General features: G+C 36.6%; 1 protein-coding gene across 3 annotated transcripts in view; it reads right to left on the reverse strand.

Moving 5' to 3' along the window:
• Positions 1-8,838, reverse strand: part of LOC136851631 (extracellular tyrosine-protein kinase PKDCC-like) — a 108,656-nt gene extending 99,818 nt beyond the window's left edge. The window contains exons 1-2 of one of the 3 annotated variants that reach the window (XM_067126023.1): positions 8,657-8,838; positions 8,320-8,448 (exon numbers count right to left, since the gene is read on the reverse strand). In XM_067126023.1, the coding sequence (XP_066982124.1) occupies positions 8,320-8,331 (12 nt within the window). In that variant the 5' untranslated portion in view covers positions 8,332-8,448; positions 8,657-8,838. Of the gene's footprint in view, positions 1-1,514; positions 1,645-8,100; positions 8,259-8,319; positions 8,451-8,656 lie in introns of those variants that run through there. The other 2 variants (XM_067126024.1, XM_067126022.1) reach the window with 2 other exon arrangements.
• Between the last annotated feature and the right edge of the window lie 10,443 nt (positions 8,839-19,281).

The raw sequence follows: 19,281 nt of genomic DNA on the forward strand, positions 1-19,281 counted from the left end.
AAAACAAACATATGTAGGCGATTGACGCCTTGGTTCCTTACCTGTTAGCATAGCTGACTTCGTGATTACTGTCACCCAAGCCTGCTTCTGCTTTACTAGAGTCTCCAGCGAGGTAGCGACCTATATAGCTGGTGAGTTCTAGATGATCTGTCGCCGGGGGCGAGACCACAATGTGACTAGTCCATATGACCTTACTATGAGGGCAAACGACACAAAAAACAACCACCTGACCAAGCCTAGCTACGTCATGAAGTCATAACATAAGCTAAGGACTGGGACGTCCACCCCCGGTGGCCGACCCAACAACCATAAAAAACACCATAACCAAAATAAAAACACACTAACCATTTACTACAGGATAGGATGAATGTCGCTCTCTGCCCCCAAAATCGTATTTGCAGAAACGTAGGCCCTAGCGCACAGCAATTCTCATAAGACGTCTTCACATACGAGTCATAAACCTTCCAATCGGCATCAGGCAAAGACTCACACTCCTTGCAGCGATCATCAAACAAACAAACATGCCCTCTACATCTCATGCATACTGTGTGAGGATCTACCGAAGCTTTCGGTAGCCTCACCTTACACTCCTTCACACCACACACCCTGAAACTAGCAGAACTAGATCCAGACATCGTAGTCAAAGAAAAGTCAAAGCCAAAATCAAAACAGTCCACAAAAGCATATGCCTATCCACAAATCCAAAGTTAAAAACCAAAAGACAATCAGAATACTCAAGTGGCAAAAGTTTTCGAAATCCAACGACGGAGGTATTGACAACGGGTGTTGACAGTACCGGCGGCAGAGAAAATCTGAATAGAAAATGGGAATGGTTCCTGATACCCGCCTCCCAGCGGCGGGAATGGGTACTAACCACCTGGCCCCACTGCGTGTGCCGTAAGTTTTTGAATTTCTGTCAGTCCTTCGGAGAATACAGCTATATATATATCTGTCAGGTAAGTCTCATGAACAAAACAATATTTCTTTAATAAAAAGATTTTCCTTACATGGTATTATTGTATATTACGAAAAAGAAAATAACATTATGAAAAAGAAAACTAATATTGTATACTACTGCACTTAAAACAACATCTGCACAATCTGAAATCAGTTTTGAAATTCTTGCAATTACAACAATCATCTTATATGCTATCCTGAATACTGAATGGGGCCACTGGTACTGTTTATTTAAAAACAAGATTAACAGACAGTGTTTGGAAATGAATTCATCAATAGGAGTGTGCATTCTCATGATCTGCCAGCACCCTCTCACTTCTTTTTCTTTAAATCTTCAGCTCAAAACCCTTTTGGATAAAATAAACAGACTATAAATTAAAGAGGGCTCCAAAGGGAAATCAGCCAACAGAGAGAGACAAGTTACGGGCAGTCCCTGGTTAACGGTGATCCGGTTTTATGGTGCTTGTCTAGCGACGAAAATCAGCAATTTTTGGCACTGAAAATTGCGTATTTCCGCTTATCGGCGCCGATAAATGGGTATTGGTGTCAATACATACCTAGCAGAGGCACCGATAAGCCCCGAAAATCACCGAAAAAGCTCTGAAAATGGCCGATTTTCAGTTAGCGGCGATTTTCGGTTATCATCACACCCTCAGAAACGGAACCCCGCCGATAACCGGGGACTTCCTGTATAGGAAAGGGTGATAAATGAATAAATTTAAGAGCATAACAAACAAGACTATAATACAATTGAATTCAGATTTCAGTAAAAATCAAGAAAGAATTTGCTCCTTGTTTACAACCTTGGAGGTCCGAAGATTCCACAACTAGGCATATTATTCTTACACTTGTTAAAATTGTGCCCACCAGTACCAGTTCATTATCAGCCTGAGTCTGATGAGCTAATGTTTACAATGTAAGACTTCTCATCACTTAAGAACTGCAGATTATAAATACACATTATCAAGCACTTAAGCCAGTGTTGCATAATAGTTATTTTTATTACTAATTAGTTTTTCCAAAATTACAGAAGAATAATATGTTTAAATTACCTAAATAGTATCAGATGAAATTAATGTAACAATGAATTTTCCTAGGCAGTCTTCATTCACAAATAATCCTCTAGATTCTGGATGTTTAGTCCCCTCAAGTTAAGGGAACAATTATTTTTAAGAAAAATTATTTATACAAAAATACAACATACCATTTTGCAAGTAAGTTTGTTTAAAGCATATAACCTAACTAGGCAGAACATGATTTTATGAATTATTAATAAAATTTCTGAGATTGAGAGCGATGCCAAACATCTAAACTACACAGAAAAGATCTTTTAAATTCACTAATAAGATCTTTTAAATTCACTAATTTGGGCTTAAAAACAGATGTAGTGGGTGATATGGATAAAGAGGTTAACCACCGATTTCAAGCCAGATGGAGGGGAGTACCAGCCATACTCTGAGACAAAAGAGTCCCTATTAGGTTGAAGGGCAAGGTACATAAGGTGATGATGAGACCTGCTATATTGTATGGGCTAGAAGTGGCACCACTGAAGAAAACAGAATAAAATAAGTTAGATGTTGCAGAAATGAGGATGCTCAGAAGAATGAGTAGAGTGATGAGAAGAGAGATGATAGGAAATGAATAAGGTATATCAGATGATCAGCATACGTTACCAAAATGTAAGAGAGAGCCCAAGAGTCAGAACTGAGATGGTTTGGGCACTTAATGAGGAGGAAAGATAATGTGCAAGGTATCTGAAGGAAAGGAAGGCTTAAAAGATGGGAAGATTGCATTTGAGAAGACTTGAAAGACAAAGGAACACATGAAAGGAGGGCACACAACAGAAACACCAGAAAAAGGACCATTAAAAACAGCAATCCCAACAACGGATTAAGCTGAGAAATAGAAGTGACTTTGAGGTATAATGTAATAAAAATACATTGGAGCTGATCCAAAATATTTTCATTCATGTTATGTACTTTTGACCAGAGAGAGAGAGAGAGAGAGAGAGAGAGAGAGATGCTCCCACAACCAGGCATTTCCTATTCATTTTGCTTCCCATTCATTTGAACTGGCAAGAAAATATGCTATTGTTATGTTTCCTGAGTTCTATATTCTTTCATATATTTATCAGTAGTTTATATTATTTATCTAAAAATCCATTATGGAATACAAAATACACATATAAGTGAAACTATATTTGGTAGTGAAGTATGAAAAAAATATGAATACTGTATCAAAATTATTTTATTTTTAAATATTTTTCAAAGTACGTAAAAAAATTATATTCACTCTGGGATTACAGAAAAATACAGGTATGAAATGGAAAAAAGGACCATGAGTTGTTTTGGAATCACTTTCAAAATTGCCTTTCATAGGAAAATACACAACAGTGAAACTAAGTTGACATACTTATAACTTCCAACTAAATATAAGTCATACAAGGTTTCTTTAGAAATCTTCAGTGTGAATAAAATAAAGTTTATGTTGCTTGTAAAATATCTTACAAATTGGACAGCTTTATAATTTCCAAAATTATGGTGGTGTTCTCATAATTACCAAGATAAAGGTTGGGTGCTTGTAAAGTTCAAAAGAATGGGAACTCTTGCTTGACAATGCAGTTCAAAGTGGGTTACATTGGGTTACATTTCTAGCTAAATCAAAACTCTGACTTTTCTCATTTTTGCCTGCAAATATTCATTCTGAACACTTTTCCACAGTTTTTTGCAGCTACAACAAGATAAAGGTCCGGTGATGAGTAAGTAAGCCTCCTGTAGCCAATTAGTAAGTCACATAAAAAGACCATATTCAATTATTCATTTTCAAAGAATACAGAAAATATTTAAAACCTCAAGGATATTACATCCTTGGTTAGATTAAGTAAGGAGACTTCCCTGTAAATACCAAAGCCAAATTTCCTTGCATCTTCTTGCAATATATTTCCCCTTGTATTGTGATTACACCCATGAGCCATATATTTCCACAAATGTACAGAATCTCTCTTGTTTTTGGCATATATCATCACTTGTACAGTATTAGCACTATTCCCCCCCCTAAAAAAAAACCCTAGTTTCAAACTATGATCTGGCCCCCATTATTAGATGTAGAGTAGTATCACCCGGACAGATAGTACTAGTTGCTGTTAAACTGCAAGAAATTGCTGTACCAAAAAACTATAGCAAAAATGACATACAATCCAGGTAAAGACTACAAAAGTATGAATGCATGAACAATAGGAACAGTAATCTAGTCTGAATATAAAGGTCTCTCCCTGCCACCTCAATGATGACAGAGCCAAAACAGACACAACAGTACATGTGCCACTTAATTTTATTATCCATCAGAACGCAAGCTTTATGCATATTTTATACAGGGATAAAATAACATACATAGAAACTACCCTAACTAGCTACCTTTACAACTCACCTACTAAATAATGAGACATTATATACCAAAATTTTGCCATCTTTATCAGCCATTACAACACAGCCTGTACTAAAATCATATATACCTGTATTTGAACAAAAGTGAAAGAATCTTAACTAACTACAGTAAACCCCACATATTCGCAGGGGATAAGTACCACACTCTCCCTGCAAATAGCTAAAATCTACGAATACTTACAACCCCTCTAAAAACACTTAGAACTGCCTATTTTGATAGTTCAAAAAAAAAAAAAAAAAACTTTCTTAAAATGCTTATACCTGAGCATTTTAATAGTTTTATCACAAAAAGTGCATTTGGGCATGAAAATACAATAATTAGTGAATATTTCTCAGTGAAAAATACCATGAATAGGCAAATTTTCTGCAAATAAGGTGTATATATATGTTCCATAGAGAAATCCGCGATTCGCTGAGTCCGCAAATCGTGAGAATGCAAATATGGGGGGTTTACTGTAGTCTACTTATTTAAATGCATACAAGCAAAATATCAGATTTCACGTTAAAGTACATAACTACAGGTTCCTTAATTACCCATTTGAAACCATAAAGATATATACTCAAATAAAATAATTGTAAATAAAAACCATATAATATATCTAATTAAAAAAACTAAACTGACAACCCAAATATCAGGCACCTTCATTACTCATTGGGACGTACCATACACATGAAATCAAATGAAACTGCATGGAAATAAAAAACTATCTTACACAGCTGTGGTAATTAGCAAAAAATGCAGATATAAAAATATTGGCTACCATCATCAGTCACAGGAATAAGTACTAAACTCCGGGCCAAGTAGATGGAGGGGTCATGTGGTCTAGCCTAGGCTACCCCTTAACTATAGGAGGCATTTCAGAGGGAACACAATTTAGCCAGACCTACTTTTACCTAACCTTACTTGGACATCGTGCCCTTACCTGGCCATGGGGCTCTGCCTACACCTCAGCCTCAAAGTCATGGCCCATCCACCTGCATACTACCCCAAAACATAATGCATCTTGATCAATCACTGGAATTGGTTAAGTACAGAAAATCAAATTAAAGAATTGGGAAAGCAATCAACTCCCTTGTCCATTTGTAAAGGACAATTCTGCTGAAACTTTTCCTTTGTTGCTAATACAGTAATTTTCTACAGTTGGCAGGCTAATAACCAGGCCTTGTATCACTAGCCTCAATAGTAATGCTGTTCAGATAAACACAAACCACAGGATAGGATAAAATTGAAGACTACTACCACACCCCTCTGGTTTAGTAACTAGCCTACTAGCTTACGTTAAAATTACGGTGACCAGACGTCCCAGTTTACCCGGGACAGTCCCATTTTCACATCAACTGTCCCAGCGTCCCCGAAAGGTCAGAAAATGTCCCGGCCTGTGGTGTTTTCCAACAAACTAATTACTTTTCCCTGGACCCATTCTGATTCATAATTTTAACGTACATCAGTTGTGCCAATTTCTTTTTATTTTTTAACAACTTGTCAACTGTTAGTAGTGACTCACTGACAAGCTGTTTTTCATTTTATGAACATTGAAAAAGTGACATGTTCACTCTCAGATTCAGAAAGTATTAATAAATTACTCACAAAACACTTCTGGTACTTTTCTACTTTCACCTGCGATTTCTGACTAACACAAAGTAAGATTTCGGTACATCCATAACATACAGTACACTATATAATGTACATTAATGAATTTGTTCTTTGCTCTTCAGGGAAGCATGTCTTTCAGTCAATTTTCATGAACTGTTTTTGACTTTGGGGAGGTTTACCCACCCTAAAAATTCCAGGTCCCAGGTTACCCCTTGAAAAATCTGGTCACCGCATCAAAATAGGCACCATGTTTAGTACCAGCCGCTTGGAGATGAGCGTAGAAATGCAAACAAAAGACACTAAATATCATAAACATAAACAATTAAAAAACATAAAAAAAGCATATATAACAGATGGTAAATATTCTGAGCATCATCTGGCAGGAACCAGGTGCAAGGTACTAGTCTTCAGTTTTACTGGTACCCCTAATGACCACGGCCCAACGGGTCGGGTCATTATCATTATTTAGGTTAGCTCGAGTTAGAGGTAGAACTAAGCAAGAGCTCCGCATCAGGTATTACTTTCGAAATTGATTTTTCCTACTATTCTGGTTGCTTATTAATAATTTACCATTACTTTTTGTCGGTCAACTGTAACTGACCTGTAATTAACATCAGAAGTTGTACGCTGGCCATCCTGGAATGCTATTGCACATGCAAAGTGTTATAGGGGAGCTTTTGGGAAAAGTGGCGCTTCCTTTACCAGGAGGTTCAATGGACTCCACCCCCGACTAAGTAACATGGCCTGCTAGGTTAGGTTAGGGTTAGGTTAGTATAATTCCTTTTATAACCTAACAGGCTTCCCTAGCCAATTCCTTCTTGAACATATAGCTCCCAAATGACTTGCGAATGCACGAAACCATTCCACAACACCAAGGGAGTTCAGTCTTCTCCCAACATTTCCAAGGTAAAAGTTCGTTTCTGGTCCGAACTCCAATTCTACATGAGGGCTAGTACTAAACACGGCAAAACAGTGATTCATCTATGCTGTTTCACCGTCTTTAGTACTAGCCCCTGGGCAGTCAAATGTAGGCCTATTTTGCCATGTTTAATACTAGCCCCTGGGGGATCAAATGTCCCCAGGTGCATTTCACAAAATTGAAACTTAGAAAAAACCCTGAATTACTTACATATATTTTATTTTTAAGATAAATATTAGTTTACAAGAATTATGTATATACCATATTTTTTCATTCTTTCATGAAGATTCGAAAATATAATAAAAAATCGAGTTGGGATGTTCTGACAAGAAATGAAAATTATCTGTTTCCAAAACCTGTGTTCCCAAAGGGTCCCAAACCATGTTGGGTAGATATGAGATTTATAATAATAATTGACCAACAATAAAAACCACCACCTTCATCAGCAACACTAAATGTAAAGACTAGGAAAGATCAATGGTAATTCTATATGTTAGCTCCGCGCCTGTTTTTACCTTTTCAACTGGTTTTTTCTACACTTTTAGGGGTCCTGATACTGGCGGTGCATCTGTTTGCTGTCGGCCAAATGGAATGTCCCTTTGCCATGTTTAGTAGTACCGGGGTTTACCCAAACGTTAACAAGTTATTGCACTTGCCGGATGGGATATGAACCGTTCGAAACAGACGTGCCGTGCTCTGTCTTGTGAGGATCGCGTATGGAAACCCCTTGTTGGATGGACTTCTGGGGTTAATAACTGGTTAATTACACTCGAGCGCCAAAAATTAAAGGTAAATTCATAATTAGCAACCAAAAAACTGTAGAAAAGTTAGAAGGCAGTCATGGCAAAAGTCTGTGCAGAGCTCTTGCGGAGCTACTATATAGTTCTATGGCACTGACGTTTTCTATGTTATTTTACTTGCTTTACAAGAATTTTGTAATATTTTTGTCGGCCGGCTGTGACTAAGCTGTTATTGACCGAGATCAATTTCCATGGCAAAAGTCTGTGCAGAGCTCTTGCTTAGAAATACCAAGTTAGATGTCAATGCTGACTGAGGCTACTCAATGATCCTTCATACACAAGATTGGAATAGGCTGAGGCTACCAATGATCCTTCTGATTGGCTACCTTCAAGCCCCTAGGTCTAGGACTGGAATGCTAAAAAATCATTAACCTACTGCTGAAGTACCTCAATGAAGTCAAAGCCTTTCTTCATATTTCGGTGTCTCCAATGATAGCCAACTTGCAAATAAAAATACCAAATAAATCTATGGCCGTAGATCTACCAAACATCCTATGGTACAACCTACGAACACGTCCAGCCACCAGGCCAAAGACCAGCCAGGCTACAAAAGATTCTATTTAGCTGCTCATTAAACAATCAACTGCCGTGGGCTGAGTTACTTACCTTTAGCGTCATCTAGGACCCGTAAATTGTGACATGACAAATGATACTTTTCTTGTTACACTCCCCAATATAAGAGGAGTATCCTATTCAAGCAGCGCAGCAACTCTCGTCACCCGTACACAACGAGATCTGAGACGAGAATGACAATATTTGATGGTATTTAAATTTGCGCTACATTCATATTTCCATAAGCTGTAACTTTTTAGTGCATTGAAATATGAAAATGTAATATACCAAATGATAATTTTAATGATTATTTGATCACCAGTCGTGAATTTAATTTCTTCGCGAATATAATGATACACCAAAACAACTTGTAAACAAAAGGGATACCTGCCTAGTCTTCTGATAACGACGAGCCTATTAACAATATTGATTATCAAATATCTTCTTATAGATCCTCCTGTACACAAGCTTAAATGAGCCCCATGTGACGGCCAAAAATATCCCTATGAAAGGTGAGGCTACCTTCATACTGATACTTCCTCTGCTAAACCGGAGGTCAGATTGCAAACAATCGAATCATCATCGATATCCCTGTTTATTTGTGAACCTCTTTTTTAGTTAAACGCGCCTGTCATTTGCTAAGCTGTAGTTTCCATAAATTATTTTTTTAAATAATTATCTTTTCTATATCGTAACTACTTCTGAAATTATGTCTTTAATTTCGTCGTGAATATCTCCAAGGTTTCGCAGTTTAAAAGTTCTCGAACCACTTACCGAATATTTGGGTGCTGTGTGGCCTTAAGCGCTTCTTTTTCTTTTTATCAAAATTCCATTTTTTTATCTCCATTTACATGCATCAAGACGATTACGTGTCACACTTTCAGAAGTATATTACTCTGGGATTTCTCGTAGATTCTTTTCGGTTTCATATTCCTCATCGCAATTAAATATCTATTTCTGTCGTCTTGCTTAATAGGATGCCAACGAAGCTCATTTACGATAGACGGAGCCTCATAATGCCTGGAATTTCTTCAGTATTAATGTGTAACGTCATCAGTGAATAGTTTTTGGATTAGTGATAGTAGTCTATAAATGGAGTTGCAATAATTATGTGCACACACATAGAACTGCTCGAAAATTTTCGTTATGAAACCTACATTTCTTTGGTGGCCCTGTTCTATTTACACCCCATTTAGCGTTTGACTAGTATCTCGCGTATCTAATTCTTAACTATTTCCACCTCTGTTATTTGTGTTCACAGCTTTAAAATCTAGTGTTGACAATTTTTAATCATACTAATACTGTTTCTGCTTTATATTCTTTTGGTTTCAGTCTTTTCCTGTCCATCCAACTATGTTCTTTGCTGAGATTATATCACCCATAACCTACTAAAGAACCATGTAACATCTAAAAATGATTTTACTTGGTTTTTAATATTAATCCACCGTGAACATACTAACCAACTGTGTACGCTATATAATAAATTATGCAAGTCTAAGAACACCGACCTGTGGTAGGCTACTCCCCTTGAGAAAGATTTGGTTGCAGATTAACTATTTTCTGTTCTCACTTCAAAAGTTTAAAAGTTGGACAGACAGGAGAGTAAATCATTTTGATATTTTATCTACAACACTTATTAGTTTGTAAAGTCCCTGCTCAACGGGTTCTCTATGGTGAACCTCCCGTTTTCTACGGTGCCTTCACAGCTGACCCGAGGTCGCACTTGCACACTTACATTATTGTGATTTGTATATTTATTACCTGTTCATTTGCCCTTATACACAGTATATGTGTCTGTGTCAGAGTATTTTTTGTGTCCAATTAGCTGTGCTGTTGTTAATCATCATGTTGTCTATATGTAGGCCTACCTGTCCTGTTTTGTGTAGAGAAATAGTTTGACCTCGGGTCACTTGTAAATTTTGTACTGACGTCTGCGTATACGCAGACGTCCGAACGCCGCTTTACAAGCCGGTAGCTTCATCAATAAACTATTAGGACCGGACAAGGAATATGGCTTTAGATCATCATGAGCTAGCATACTAGGTACCTGTGCCTACTACTCAAATTCTTCTTTTTTCCCATCGTTGGCCTCTCCCACTAGCCAACACTCACTGCTATCACACTTTTATCCTCATCTGATGGGTACCTTAGGGTTCAAAGAGGTTGCAACCTTGCCTGTTAAATCTTTCACTTCAAAATCACCCCCACCAAAATCACTTTCGTGCATCATAATAAAGTTTTCATCTAACCTACCCATCTCACAGACTCACCATCAACATAGAGTTACGGGCTGCTCTAGGAGCAAGAGCCCGTGCTGGCACAAGGCCAGCTAAACCTGAAACAACAACAACATCAATAAACTAGCAGTAGCCTACCTGTCTACCTGCTCTTTCTTTAGCACCTCTCACAAGTTATTGTTTGTCTCATTAGCTCATGCAGTTCTGCTCCAAATGTAGCCGTTAACAATAATGCTGATAATGTACATCTACCATATTTCATGTATTTTAATGGGTCGTATATCACTGACCATCATTAGTGCTGTATCTGCGCAATGATTTTTTAAAGATTGTATATGGTGCATAAACCAACCACATAATCATCTATATATAATTTATTTATCGAAAAAGTTTCTTATTGTAATGTTTACCTTAAAAATTTTTAGTGTATGTTTATGTTAGAGAGAGAGAGAGAGAGAGAGAGAGAGAGAGAGAGAGAGAGAGAGAGAGAGAGAGAGAGAGAGAGAGAGATTTGCTTGTAAGTTCAAACATCTTAGACCAAGAGTGCAGAAAGTAACTGGAATGAAAAGGGTCAGTGCATAGAACTATTAAGCAATAAACGCTATTTTACGGCATATGAATGCACTTTTTAATGTTGGAGGTATTGAGGTACCATGGACTACTTCAGAAGAACGAAAAATTGGCATGTAGGTCATTCCCAAAATTGGTCAATTGTATGAAGGTAAGACCCTCCAAAGAATTTAGAAATCACAAGAGTATTATGAATTACATATACTGAAAAACTAAAAAAAAAAAAATGAACTTATATCATCAACCATACTGTACAAGAGAAAATGCAACATTAAGTAATCTGAAGCTGGGTCATTAAAACGACAGACTTAACCTTTACTGTAACTAATAAGTCATTTCAAAATAGCTGGTACAGACAAATCATTAAGTAAAAAACCTGTGTCACAACTGCTCTACAAAATAAGTGTGCAGTTGTGTGTGTGCTTTTCTATTTTGTCATCCGCAGTTCTTGATTTTTTTTATTTCTATGAATGAGACAAATGAAACTGAATAAGCCACTATATTTTGAAGATCTTGAATGTATTTATCTAGTTCCCCTTATTTCTTAGGGAAAAGTTCACTAGGTTCAAGAACAATTCGGTTAAAGGACAGCCTTCTGCAATAAGTTCAATATATATACCGGTATACATGTTTGTGTGTATGTGTGTAACAGCCAATTTCTCATCTTTTACCCTTGCAGTTTTGAATTTTATGCATGGAAGTAGGGAACTGTGTTTACTGAAAAAAATTGTATATTCTCAGCTATCATACCATTACATGGAAATGGCTTCACTGCATCGGAGCCAAATCATGCACTTTGGTTTGATAGCAGTTAGAATTTCAATTTCAAAGTATTCCTTATAGAGGCAGGCTAACAGGGGGGAATTGTAGGTAGTTCATGCTTCCACCAACTTTTCGTTTGTACAAAATATCATTAAAAAAAAACATGCCATTGTTATACAGAGCTTAATTAATGTGTTTATTATATCAATGCCCACAGGAAAATGGTCTTCTTAAGGTAGTAATTTTGTACTTAGGAAACTCAGTACGTCGTTTATTGGGACCCTTGTGAATAATGATCGCATTACCAGACTGAAAAGCTGTTTACTATTTACAGGAATATTTACTGAATTCCTGAACAAAGCTCATTGCGTATTTTACATGTGCAGAGGAATAAGTACCTAGGAAGGGTAACAGCAAAGCTGCTAACCATTTTGATGAATATAACAATACAACATAATGTAGAAAAAATATCAGGCAAGGAACAATAAAAATCTTAAGTGCTACAAAACCCATTTCATTAACAGATAAACAAGTTTTCTTTTTTAACAAGAATAATATATTACTGTCAAGCTATGCCCAGCATTATGCATAACAGCATAATTTACACACATCACAATAATAATAACATACAGGACGAATTTTACAGATTGATTATAATTTCCTTTGCTCAATTAGCGTATCATGAAAAGAATATTACATGAGGTTGAAAGAGTACATTAATTTTTAACAATATCTTCATGTACGATGGTTTCCTCTGTAAACTAATATACAACTATATAAGTTACTGTATATTTTATGAAATGCATGTTTAGTAACTTGCAAAAATCATCTTTTGCAAGTCCACTTCTTTTACTTAGAATGAACTTGTGCTCTCTGGCCTTAAAATTTTTATGTCTTTTTTGATGCCTTGAAAGCTTAAGGTATTCATTTCCTCTTTTAGTGGTTGTCGCAGTAAGCATCATTTGTGCAACAGAATGTACTCAAAGTTCTTGTTTTTCAAAGATTTTGAAGTTCTTTGTTTGTTTTCTTTAAACGTATTATATATCTTACTTTATCCATGGATTTTTTCCTGTGCATTTTTCCTTCCTGTGATGTCTTCCCTTTCAAGTAAAGTTTCTTGCCTTGTTTTTTTGCAGTTCTTCCACAGCAGGATCCATATCTGCAACAATCTTCTTAGTTTCTCTTTTATGTCTCTTATCTTTAAGCCTCTCCCTCTGGTATGGCTTATATGAACACTGATGAAGAGAGTGCAGGTGCTCTTTATATGGACAAGACATGGTTGTCCATAGAAAAGCACATTGTTTCTGATCTAGTCCTGAGGTGTTATAGTAAAGTCTGCCTGTTGTCTTCTCTCATCACCAACATTACAAGCATTCTTTGAAAGGCCTCATTTTATATCAGCAGTGCCATGTAAATTACCAATGTAGATTTAAAACAGATGGAAGGTGTCAGTGTTTTATTTGTCAGTCTGCATTATTGTCTGTGAAGACTTAGAGCCGGGATGATTAATTTACCACCAACATTCCTAGGTGCTCTTGATGACTGGAAAACTTCCCATTCATCAGTTGTAGATTCAAGTAACAGATGGTAGAAGGTAGACCATGTGCCAAGTAGCCAACACTTTTAAATTGTGCATGCCTTGCAACAGCTTATTAAATATCTATCCTTACCTGTGATAGGATTGTAGATGAGGCAATGCATATGCCATGTTCTTTTCTCTTTATTATTTGAAATTGTGTATGTTAATCATAAATAGCTTACGATGAGTTCTTTTATTCAATCTAGTCATCACATAACTTCCTTTCTCTATGACATTTTCCATTTGAATGAAGAGTTTGGCATCATTTGTAAATGGTGCTAATCCAGATTTAATCCTATAAAGTATGCTAGAGTAACTAGAGTACAGATGATACTGCAGAAAAAAGGGCATGTTTTACTATACACAGTTGATTACAATGCAACTAAGCAATAATTTATGTTAGTGCTCAATAGTGTAACTGTCCTGTGATTTTACCATTGAAAGTTTTGAGTAAACTTTCCATGCAACACTAGAAAATTTCTTTTGATTCTCTGTTGATGTAGTATCTTTGCAGATGAGCGTGAGCTTAGTATGTGGAATCTAAAGAATTGCTAGCTGATAATCTATATGCATGTAGGAAGCAGTTAGGTACCTGCAATGCTCTTTTAGACTTGACATGCCATTTTCAAGAGAACCTGGATAAGGGTTTCGAGTGCAGAGTAATTCAAATACATTTTAGTGCTGCTTTCGGTTTAGTAAATCACAAGGAACTTATTTATAAACTTCAGAATCTTGGAGTGGATGGATACATTTTAAGGTTACTGTACAGTACTTCAAGATTTCCTTACAGGTAGGCTGCAGTGAGTTGCTGTTGATGGTTTCTTTAGTGAACCAAGACCTATTTTGTCTGGAGTTCCACAGGATAGTGATCTTGGTCCACTATTATTTTTGGTATATACAAGCAATGTGGTTGTTGGCCTGGAGAACAAGATTGTTCAGTATGCTGATGATACAATACTTGTGGGTGTAGTAAAGTCTCCACTTATAAGAAATGAAGCTGCCCTCAGCCTCAGTTAGGACATGGACTGGGTCAGTGAATGATGTAGTTGGTGAGGTATGAGGCTGAACTCTAGTAAAATAAAAATGATATCGATTAGCAATCTCGTACAGATTTTCCACCCCGTCCTTCCCTTCAGGTGGATGGTACTTTGTTGAATGAGTCTGAAGTTTTAACTATTCTAGGTGTAACTTTTGACTCATCTTACTTTTGAGAAACATCTAATGAAAGTTTCAGCAAATACCACACGAAAGTAAGGTATTGTTCGTAAGGCCTCATATATTTATAACAGTCATAAAATTAATGCAACCTGTTTTAGGTCATTTGTGCTTCCTTTACTACAGTGGTTCCCAAATTTTTTGGTATCGTTACCCCCACCAGTAGTGTGATAGATTACCATTACCCCTACCCCGTTCTTTTTCAGCCTTGTTTAGTTAAAATATAATGGAAAGAAAAATATTGGAATACTCAATTTTTAATGCATTTTATATATGTAAGAAATTAATTTTACTTTTACTCAAGTCTAAAGAAATAAAGAATTTAGATTTTACACATTATTCAACAAAAAATTGAAATTAAAGCATGATTACTTTTATTACAAATTGGAATTGAAGATGCCTCGTTACCTGCAAAAACAGCTTCATTACCCCCAAGGGGGTAATTACCCCCAGTTTGAGAACCACTGCTTTACTAGAATATTATTCTCCAGTGTGGATGTCTACTTCTGACAGAGATTCATCTCTTTTAGATCGAGTGGTTCGTGGTGATGGGTTTCTGTTTACTAATATTAGCAGTTATGACTTGGACCATTGACGGATGGTCTTGTTTGTCACTTTTTCATAAGTTATATTTTAATAGAGATCTTTCACATTCACAATTGATCCCTGATTTCCTTTTCCTGTCAAGAGCAACCAGATTCGCTGAACAGCAGCACCATCATGCAGTAAATGTGCCTCATTCTTGAACTTCTCAGTTCCAGAGGTCCTTTATTCCTTATACGGTTGGACTGTGGAATAGTCTCCGAGGATTTTGTGCAATTGGAACTTCAAAAGTTCAAGTGAAGATGCAATGCATTACTACCTTAATGCTATTTTTCTTGCATTTTAATACATTTTTATCTATTTATTAATTTATTTTTTCTTTTTAATAAGTGAGATCTTTCTATATTTCCCTTTACCTTCTCTTACTTCCTAATGAGCACCATACTCTTTAAAGCTTGAATTTCAAGTCAGTGGCCCTCATGGGGTTGTTCCATATGAACAGGGTTCATCTTCTGAATAATAATAATAATAATAATAATAATAATAATAATAATAATAATAATAATAATAATAATAATAATAATAATAATAATATTCATATATTTCAATCTTTTAATGAGTGCCAAACCTAACCACAGAGAGAGAGAGAGAGAGATGCAGAAAAATTTCACTCCAAATTCTTTTATACAAATGAAGAAGAAAATGGCAGACAGAGTTGGGCATACCTGATGCTATCAATTTATCACATGCCTACAGAGCTTTCTTGGAGAAAATTTGGCATACCTGATGGTATCAATTTATCACATGCCTACAGAGCTTTCTTTAAGAAAATTTGGCATCAATTTATCTCATTACTATAGAGCTTTCTTTAAGAAAATTTGATTATATTTTAGCAAATAAGAACGTTAAGAAACTCTTTTACCATAGAATCACACATATTTTATGAAAAAGCTCCTTGAGAGTATGAAAAACAAAGAACATAAAATAACATCAAAATGATTCTACCTTGTTATTAGCATTTAAAGCCAAAGTACCCAATCTTCTTTATAGGCTGAAGTCAGCATCAAGGAAATGCATGCAACTAGATATTCTCTCTCTCTCTCTCTCACCAATGAAGTGTGTGGTCAATTTTCTGTTCTTTTAATTTCAATTTGTTGAAATTTCTTTTATTTTATCATTTTATTTTGCTTATATGATTTTGTTTTTGCTTAATTATGCATATACATACACATACAATAACTTATTGCTAACATCAGCATCTGAGGAAGAGGTGGTGGACATGTCTGAAAGGTGAAGAGACAAATAATATGGATAGGACTGAAAATCAGTGTTATCAAAACAAAGCTTGTTTAGACTGAAAATGGTAATGCATAACCAGTAAAATGGCCATGTGGTTGCTGTGGGAAAGGTGTTGGGGTGAACTGTTGTGTGCATCAATTCTAATAGGTAACATAAAGGTGCTCAAGATGCAAAATATACACGGAGTAAGAGTTTTTAATACCCAAAAAGCACTAAAAGAACAAATGGAGAAGATAGGGGTTGCTAACCCTGCTGTGATGAGTGGCAGGTCTTAGATGAGTTAGGGTATTCTGTTATCTTTGGAGATGCACTGTTCTGTGATGCAAGAATTGAAAGAGCAGAAAGACAGCAACTAAAGCTTGGATTAAATGGAGAGAGATATTTAGATTACTGCTTAATGTAAATGCTCATTAGTAGATAGAGCAATTACAAGTGGCACAAAAGGTTGGATTACTCTGTGCAGCAGAAATGTGGGGCACTAACAAGGTAAGAGGAGGAGATTTTGAAGATATGTGGCCATAGAATGTCAAGATTCATGGCCTGTGTGTGAAGGAAATAAAATATTATAAGTAAGATATTGGTGGATAGATGTGGTATCAATAGGCTGAAAAAAAGAGACTGAGATCTCACAGATTGAGATGGTTTGGACATGTGATGGAAAGAGATGAGGAACAGTTGGTTAGAAAAGCAGTATGTAGATATGTTAGGTAGGAAGGCCCAGGGAATCAGGGAGAAATGGGAGAGATAAGACTTCAATTTGATGGGAATTCAGGCCAAAAGAGCATAAGACAAAGGAAAATGAAGAGAACATATTTTCCATCTAACACCTTTTGGAAAACTCATTTTCCATCTAACATCTCTAAGGAACACCTGACTTAATGATGTTTACAATGATGGTGATGCTTGGCACCTTCTTGCAGCTCTAATTGACCGTTTGAATATCTAACCGACCTTCCTTCCTCTTTATATTTTCAAACTTATGAAAACTTAAGTGTAAAAGTTGCAAAAACAAGAGGATAGTAAGATAACCCCCAGAGTGAGTTAAAGGCAACAGCCATCTTTGCTTTCCAGTTATTCTTATAATAGGAACATTTATGATAAATATTTGATGAATGTTCACTTTCTAGTTGATAAGAGGAGAAAAGGACCCATTGACTGAAATTTGTGTTTCTATTTTCTTATGGTTATGTACTCATTTTTAAAGACAAACAATTCACAAAATACTGCTTTTACTTATGGCAGCTCTTGCTATCATCTTCAGGGTCTCCTTGTGACATCACAAGGAAACTGAAAAGTAGTATTTTGTAAATTGTTCATCTGTAAAAAAGTATATAATAAGAAGAAAATAAAACACAAATTTCACTTAGTGAGTCTTTTTCTCCTATTAAGAATACTTATCATTTGTGGCAATTAAAGGATTTTGACAAAGGAAAAATCTATTTCTGGAGAGGGCCCGTGTCACCCGGTGAAATAGTCCATTCAGCACTTATTTCTAGGTAATTCCGTTGCTAGATACCAGAAAGCTAAATGAAATGCTGGAGTTACTACCCCAGAGCGAGCTCCACTAGATGGAGTCGTGTATGGAAAAGGGTGAACTACAAAACACGGAACCTTATCCTATAGAGATTCCCAATGTCAAAAGTCCCAACGAGAGGTGCCGATACAAGGCCCCATGCACTACTCGCGGACTGTATACAAGGCAACACTAGCCGCATTCCATGTTAGCACCCACCTCACTAGAATGAAGTTTATCAAGGGAGGGAGAGAATGAAAAACAGGGTGGGTCACCGGGTGACACGGGCCCCTCTCCAGAAATAGATTTTTCCTTTGTCAAAATCCTTTTTCTGGATCGAGTCCATCATGTCACCCGTGAAATAGCAACAGAGAAATAAACATCATTCTTATGCTATTAAAGACTTAAATAGAAACGTTGAAAACTAGGAGAATTCTACCCTGAACATAAGTAAGGTCCTCTAAGTTCATGTAATGAAAATAATGTAAGTGGTCACCGTCTAAGATCATGAGCTTAGAATAGCACCTGAATAGGCTTGTATTAAGAAAAATACTTCCTGCCTAATAGCAGACCCAATGACAGTGCCCCCCTTTTTAAAGGAGAGGACCTGACAAAATTGCGCAGGTCCTGTCTAAAAAGCCTGCAAGGAGAAAACTGGACACAGAAACAGACCTTGTAAAAGGAGTACTTTCCAAGGTGACCACCGAAAATGAGGACCTTCAATGTAGATAGAAAGTTAGGGTGAGAATTCACAACACTACCCTGAAGAGGGAAACCAAACTGATTGGTTCCGCCAGACAAACCAAACTGATTGGTTCCGCCAGACAGGGGTAGACAGTACAGGAAAACTAACACTAGAAGCTAAGCTGATTAAAAATTTTGGGACTTCCTTAACAAGGAAAGATAAGAACAAGGTGATTGTTGGTTACTGAAGCTAACTCCGATACATTACTCAAAGACCAGGAAACCGAATGTGGACGGAGTACTGTTCTTAGACGAACACAGACCTTAGGGATGAAAGTTAAGGGCCTGTGAGTCTGGTTCCAACAAAACACTTTCCTCGAGGCCAATGCGGTCGCATCAGTACTATAGCTTCGAAAACTATGTGAAGAGTGCTAGTTACATTTAACTGCAGAACCATACTGCAGTAGAGTAGGATCCCTTAACTGATTTCAGGAAAACAGTAATAACAGGACCAATATCAGTTTCCTCCTCAACTGTAAGATTCACAAAGACCACAAAGCCAGGACATCAGAGTTTGAGGGCTGGCGAGGCTGAGTTTATACCAGGACGGGACA

Source organism: Macrobrachium rosenbergii, chromosome 23 (assembly GCF_040412425.1).
Source record: "Macrobrachium rosenbergii isolate ZJJX-2024 chromosome 23, ASM4041242v1, whole genome shotgun sequence".
NCBI classification, from domain to species: Eukaryota; Metazoa; Arthropoda; class Malacostraca; order Decapoda; family Palaemonidae; genus Macrobrachium; species Macrobrachium rosenbergii.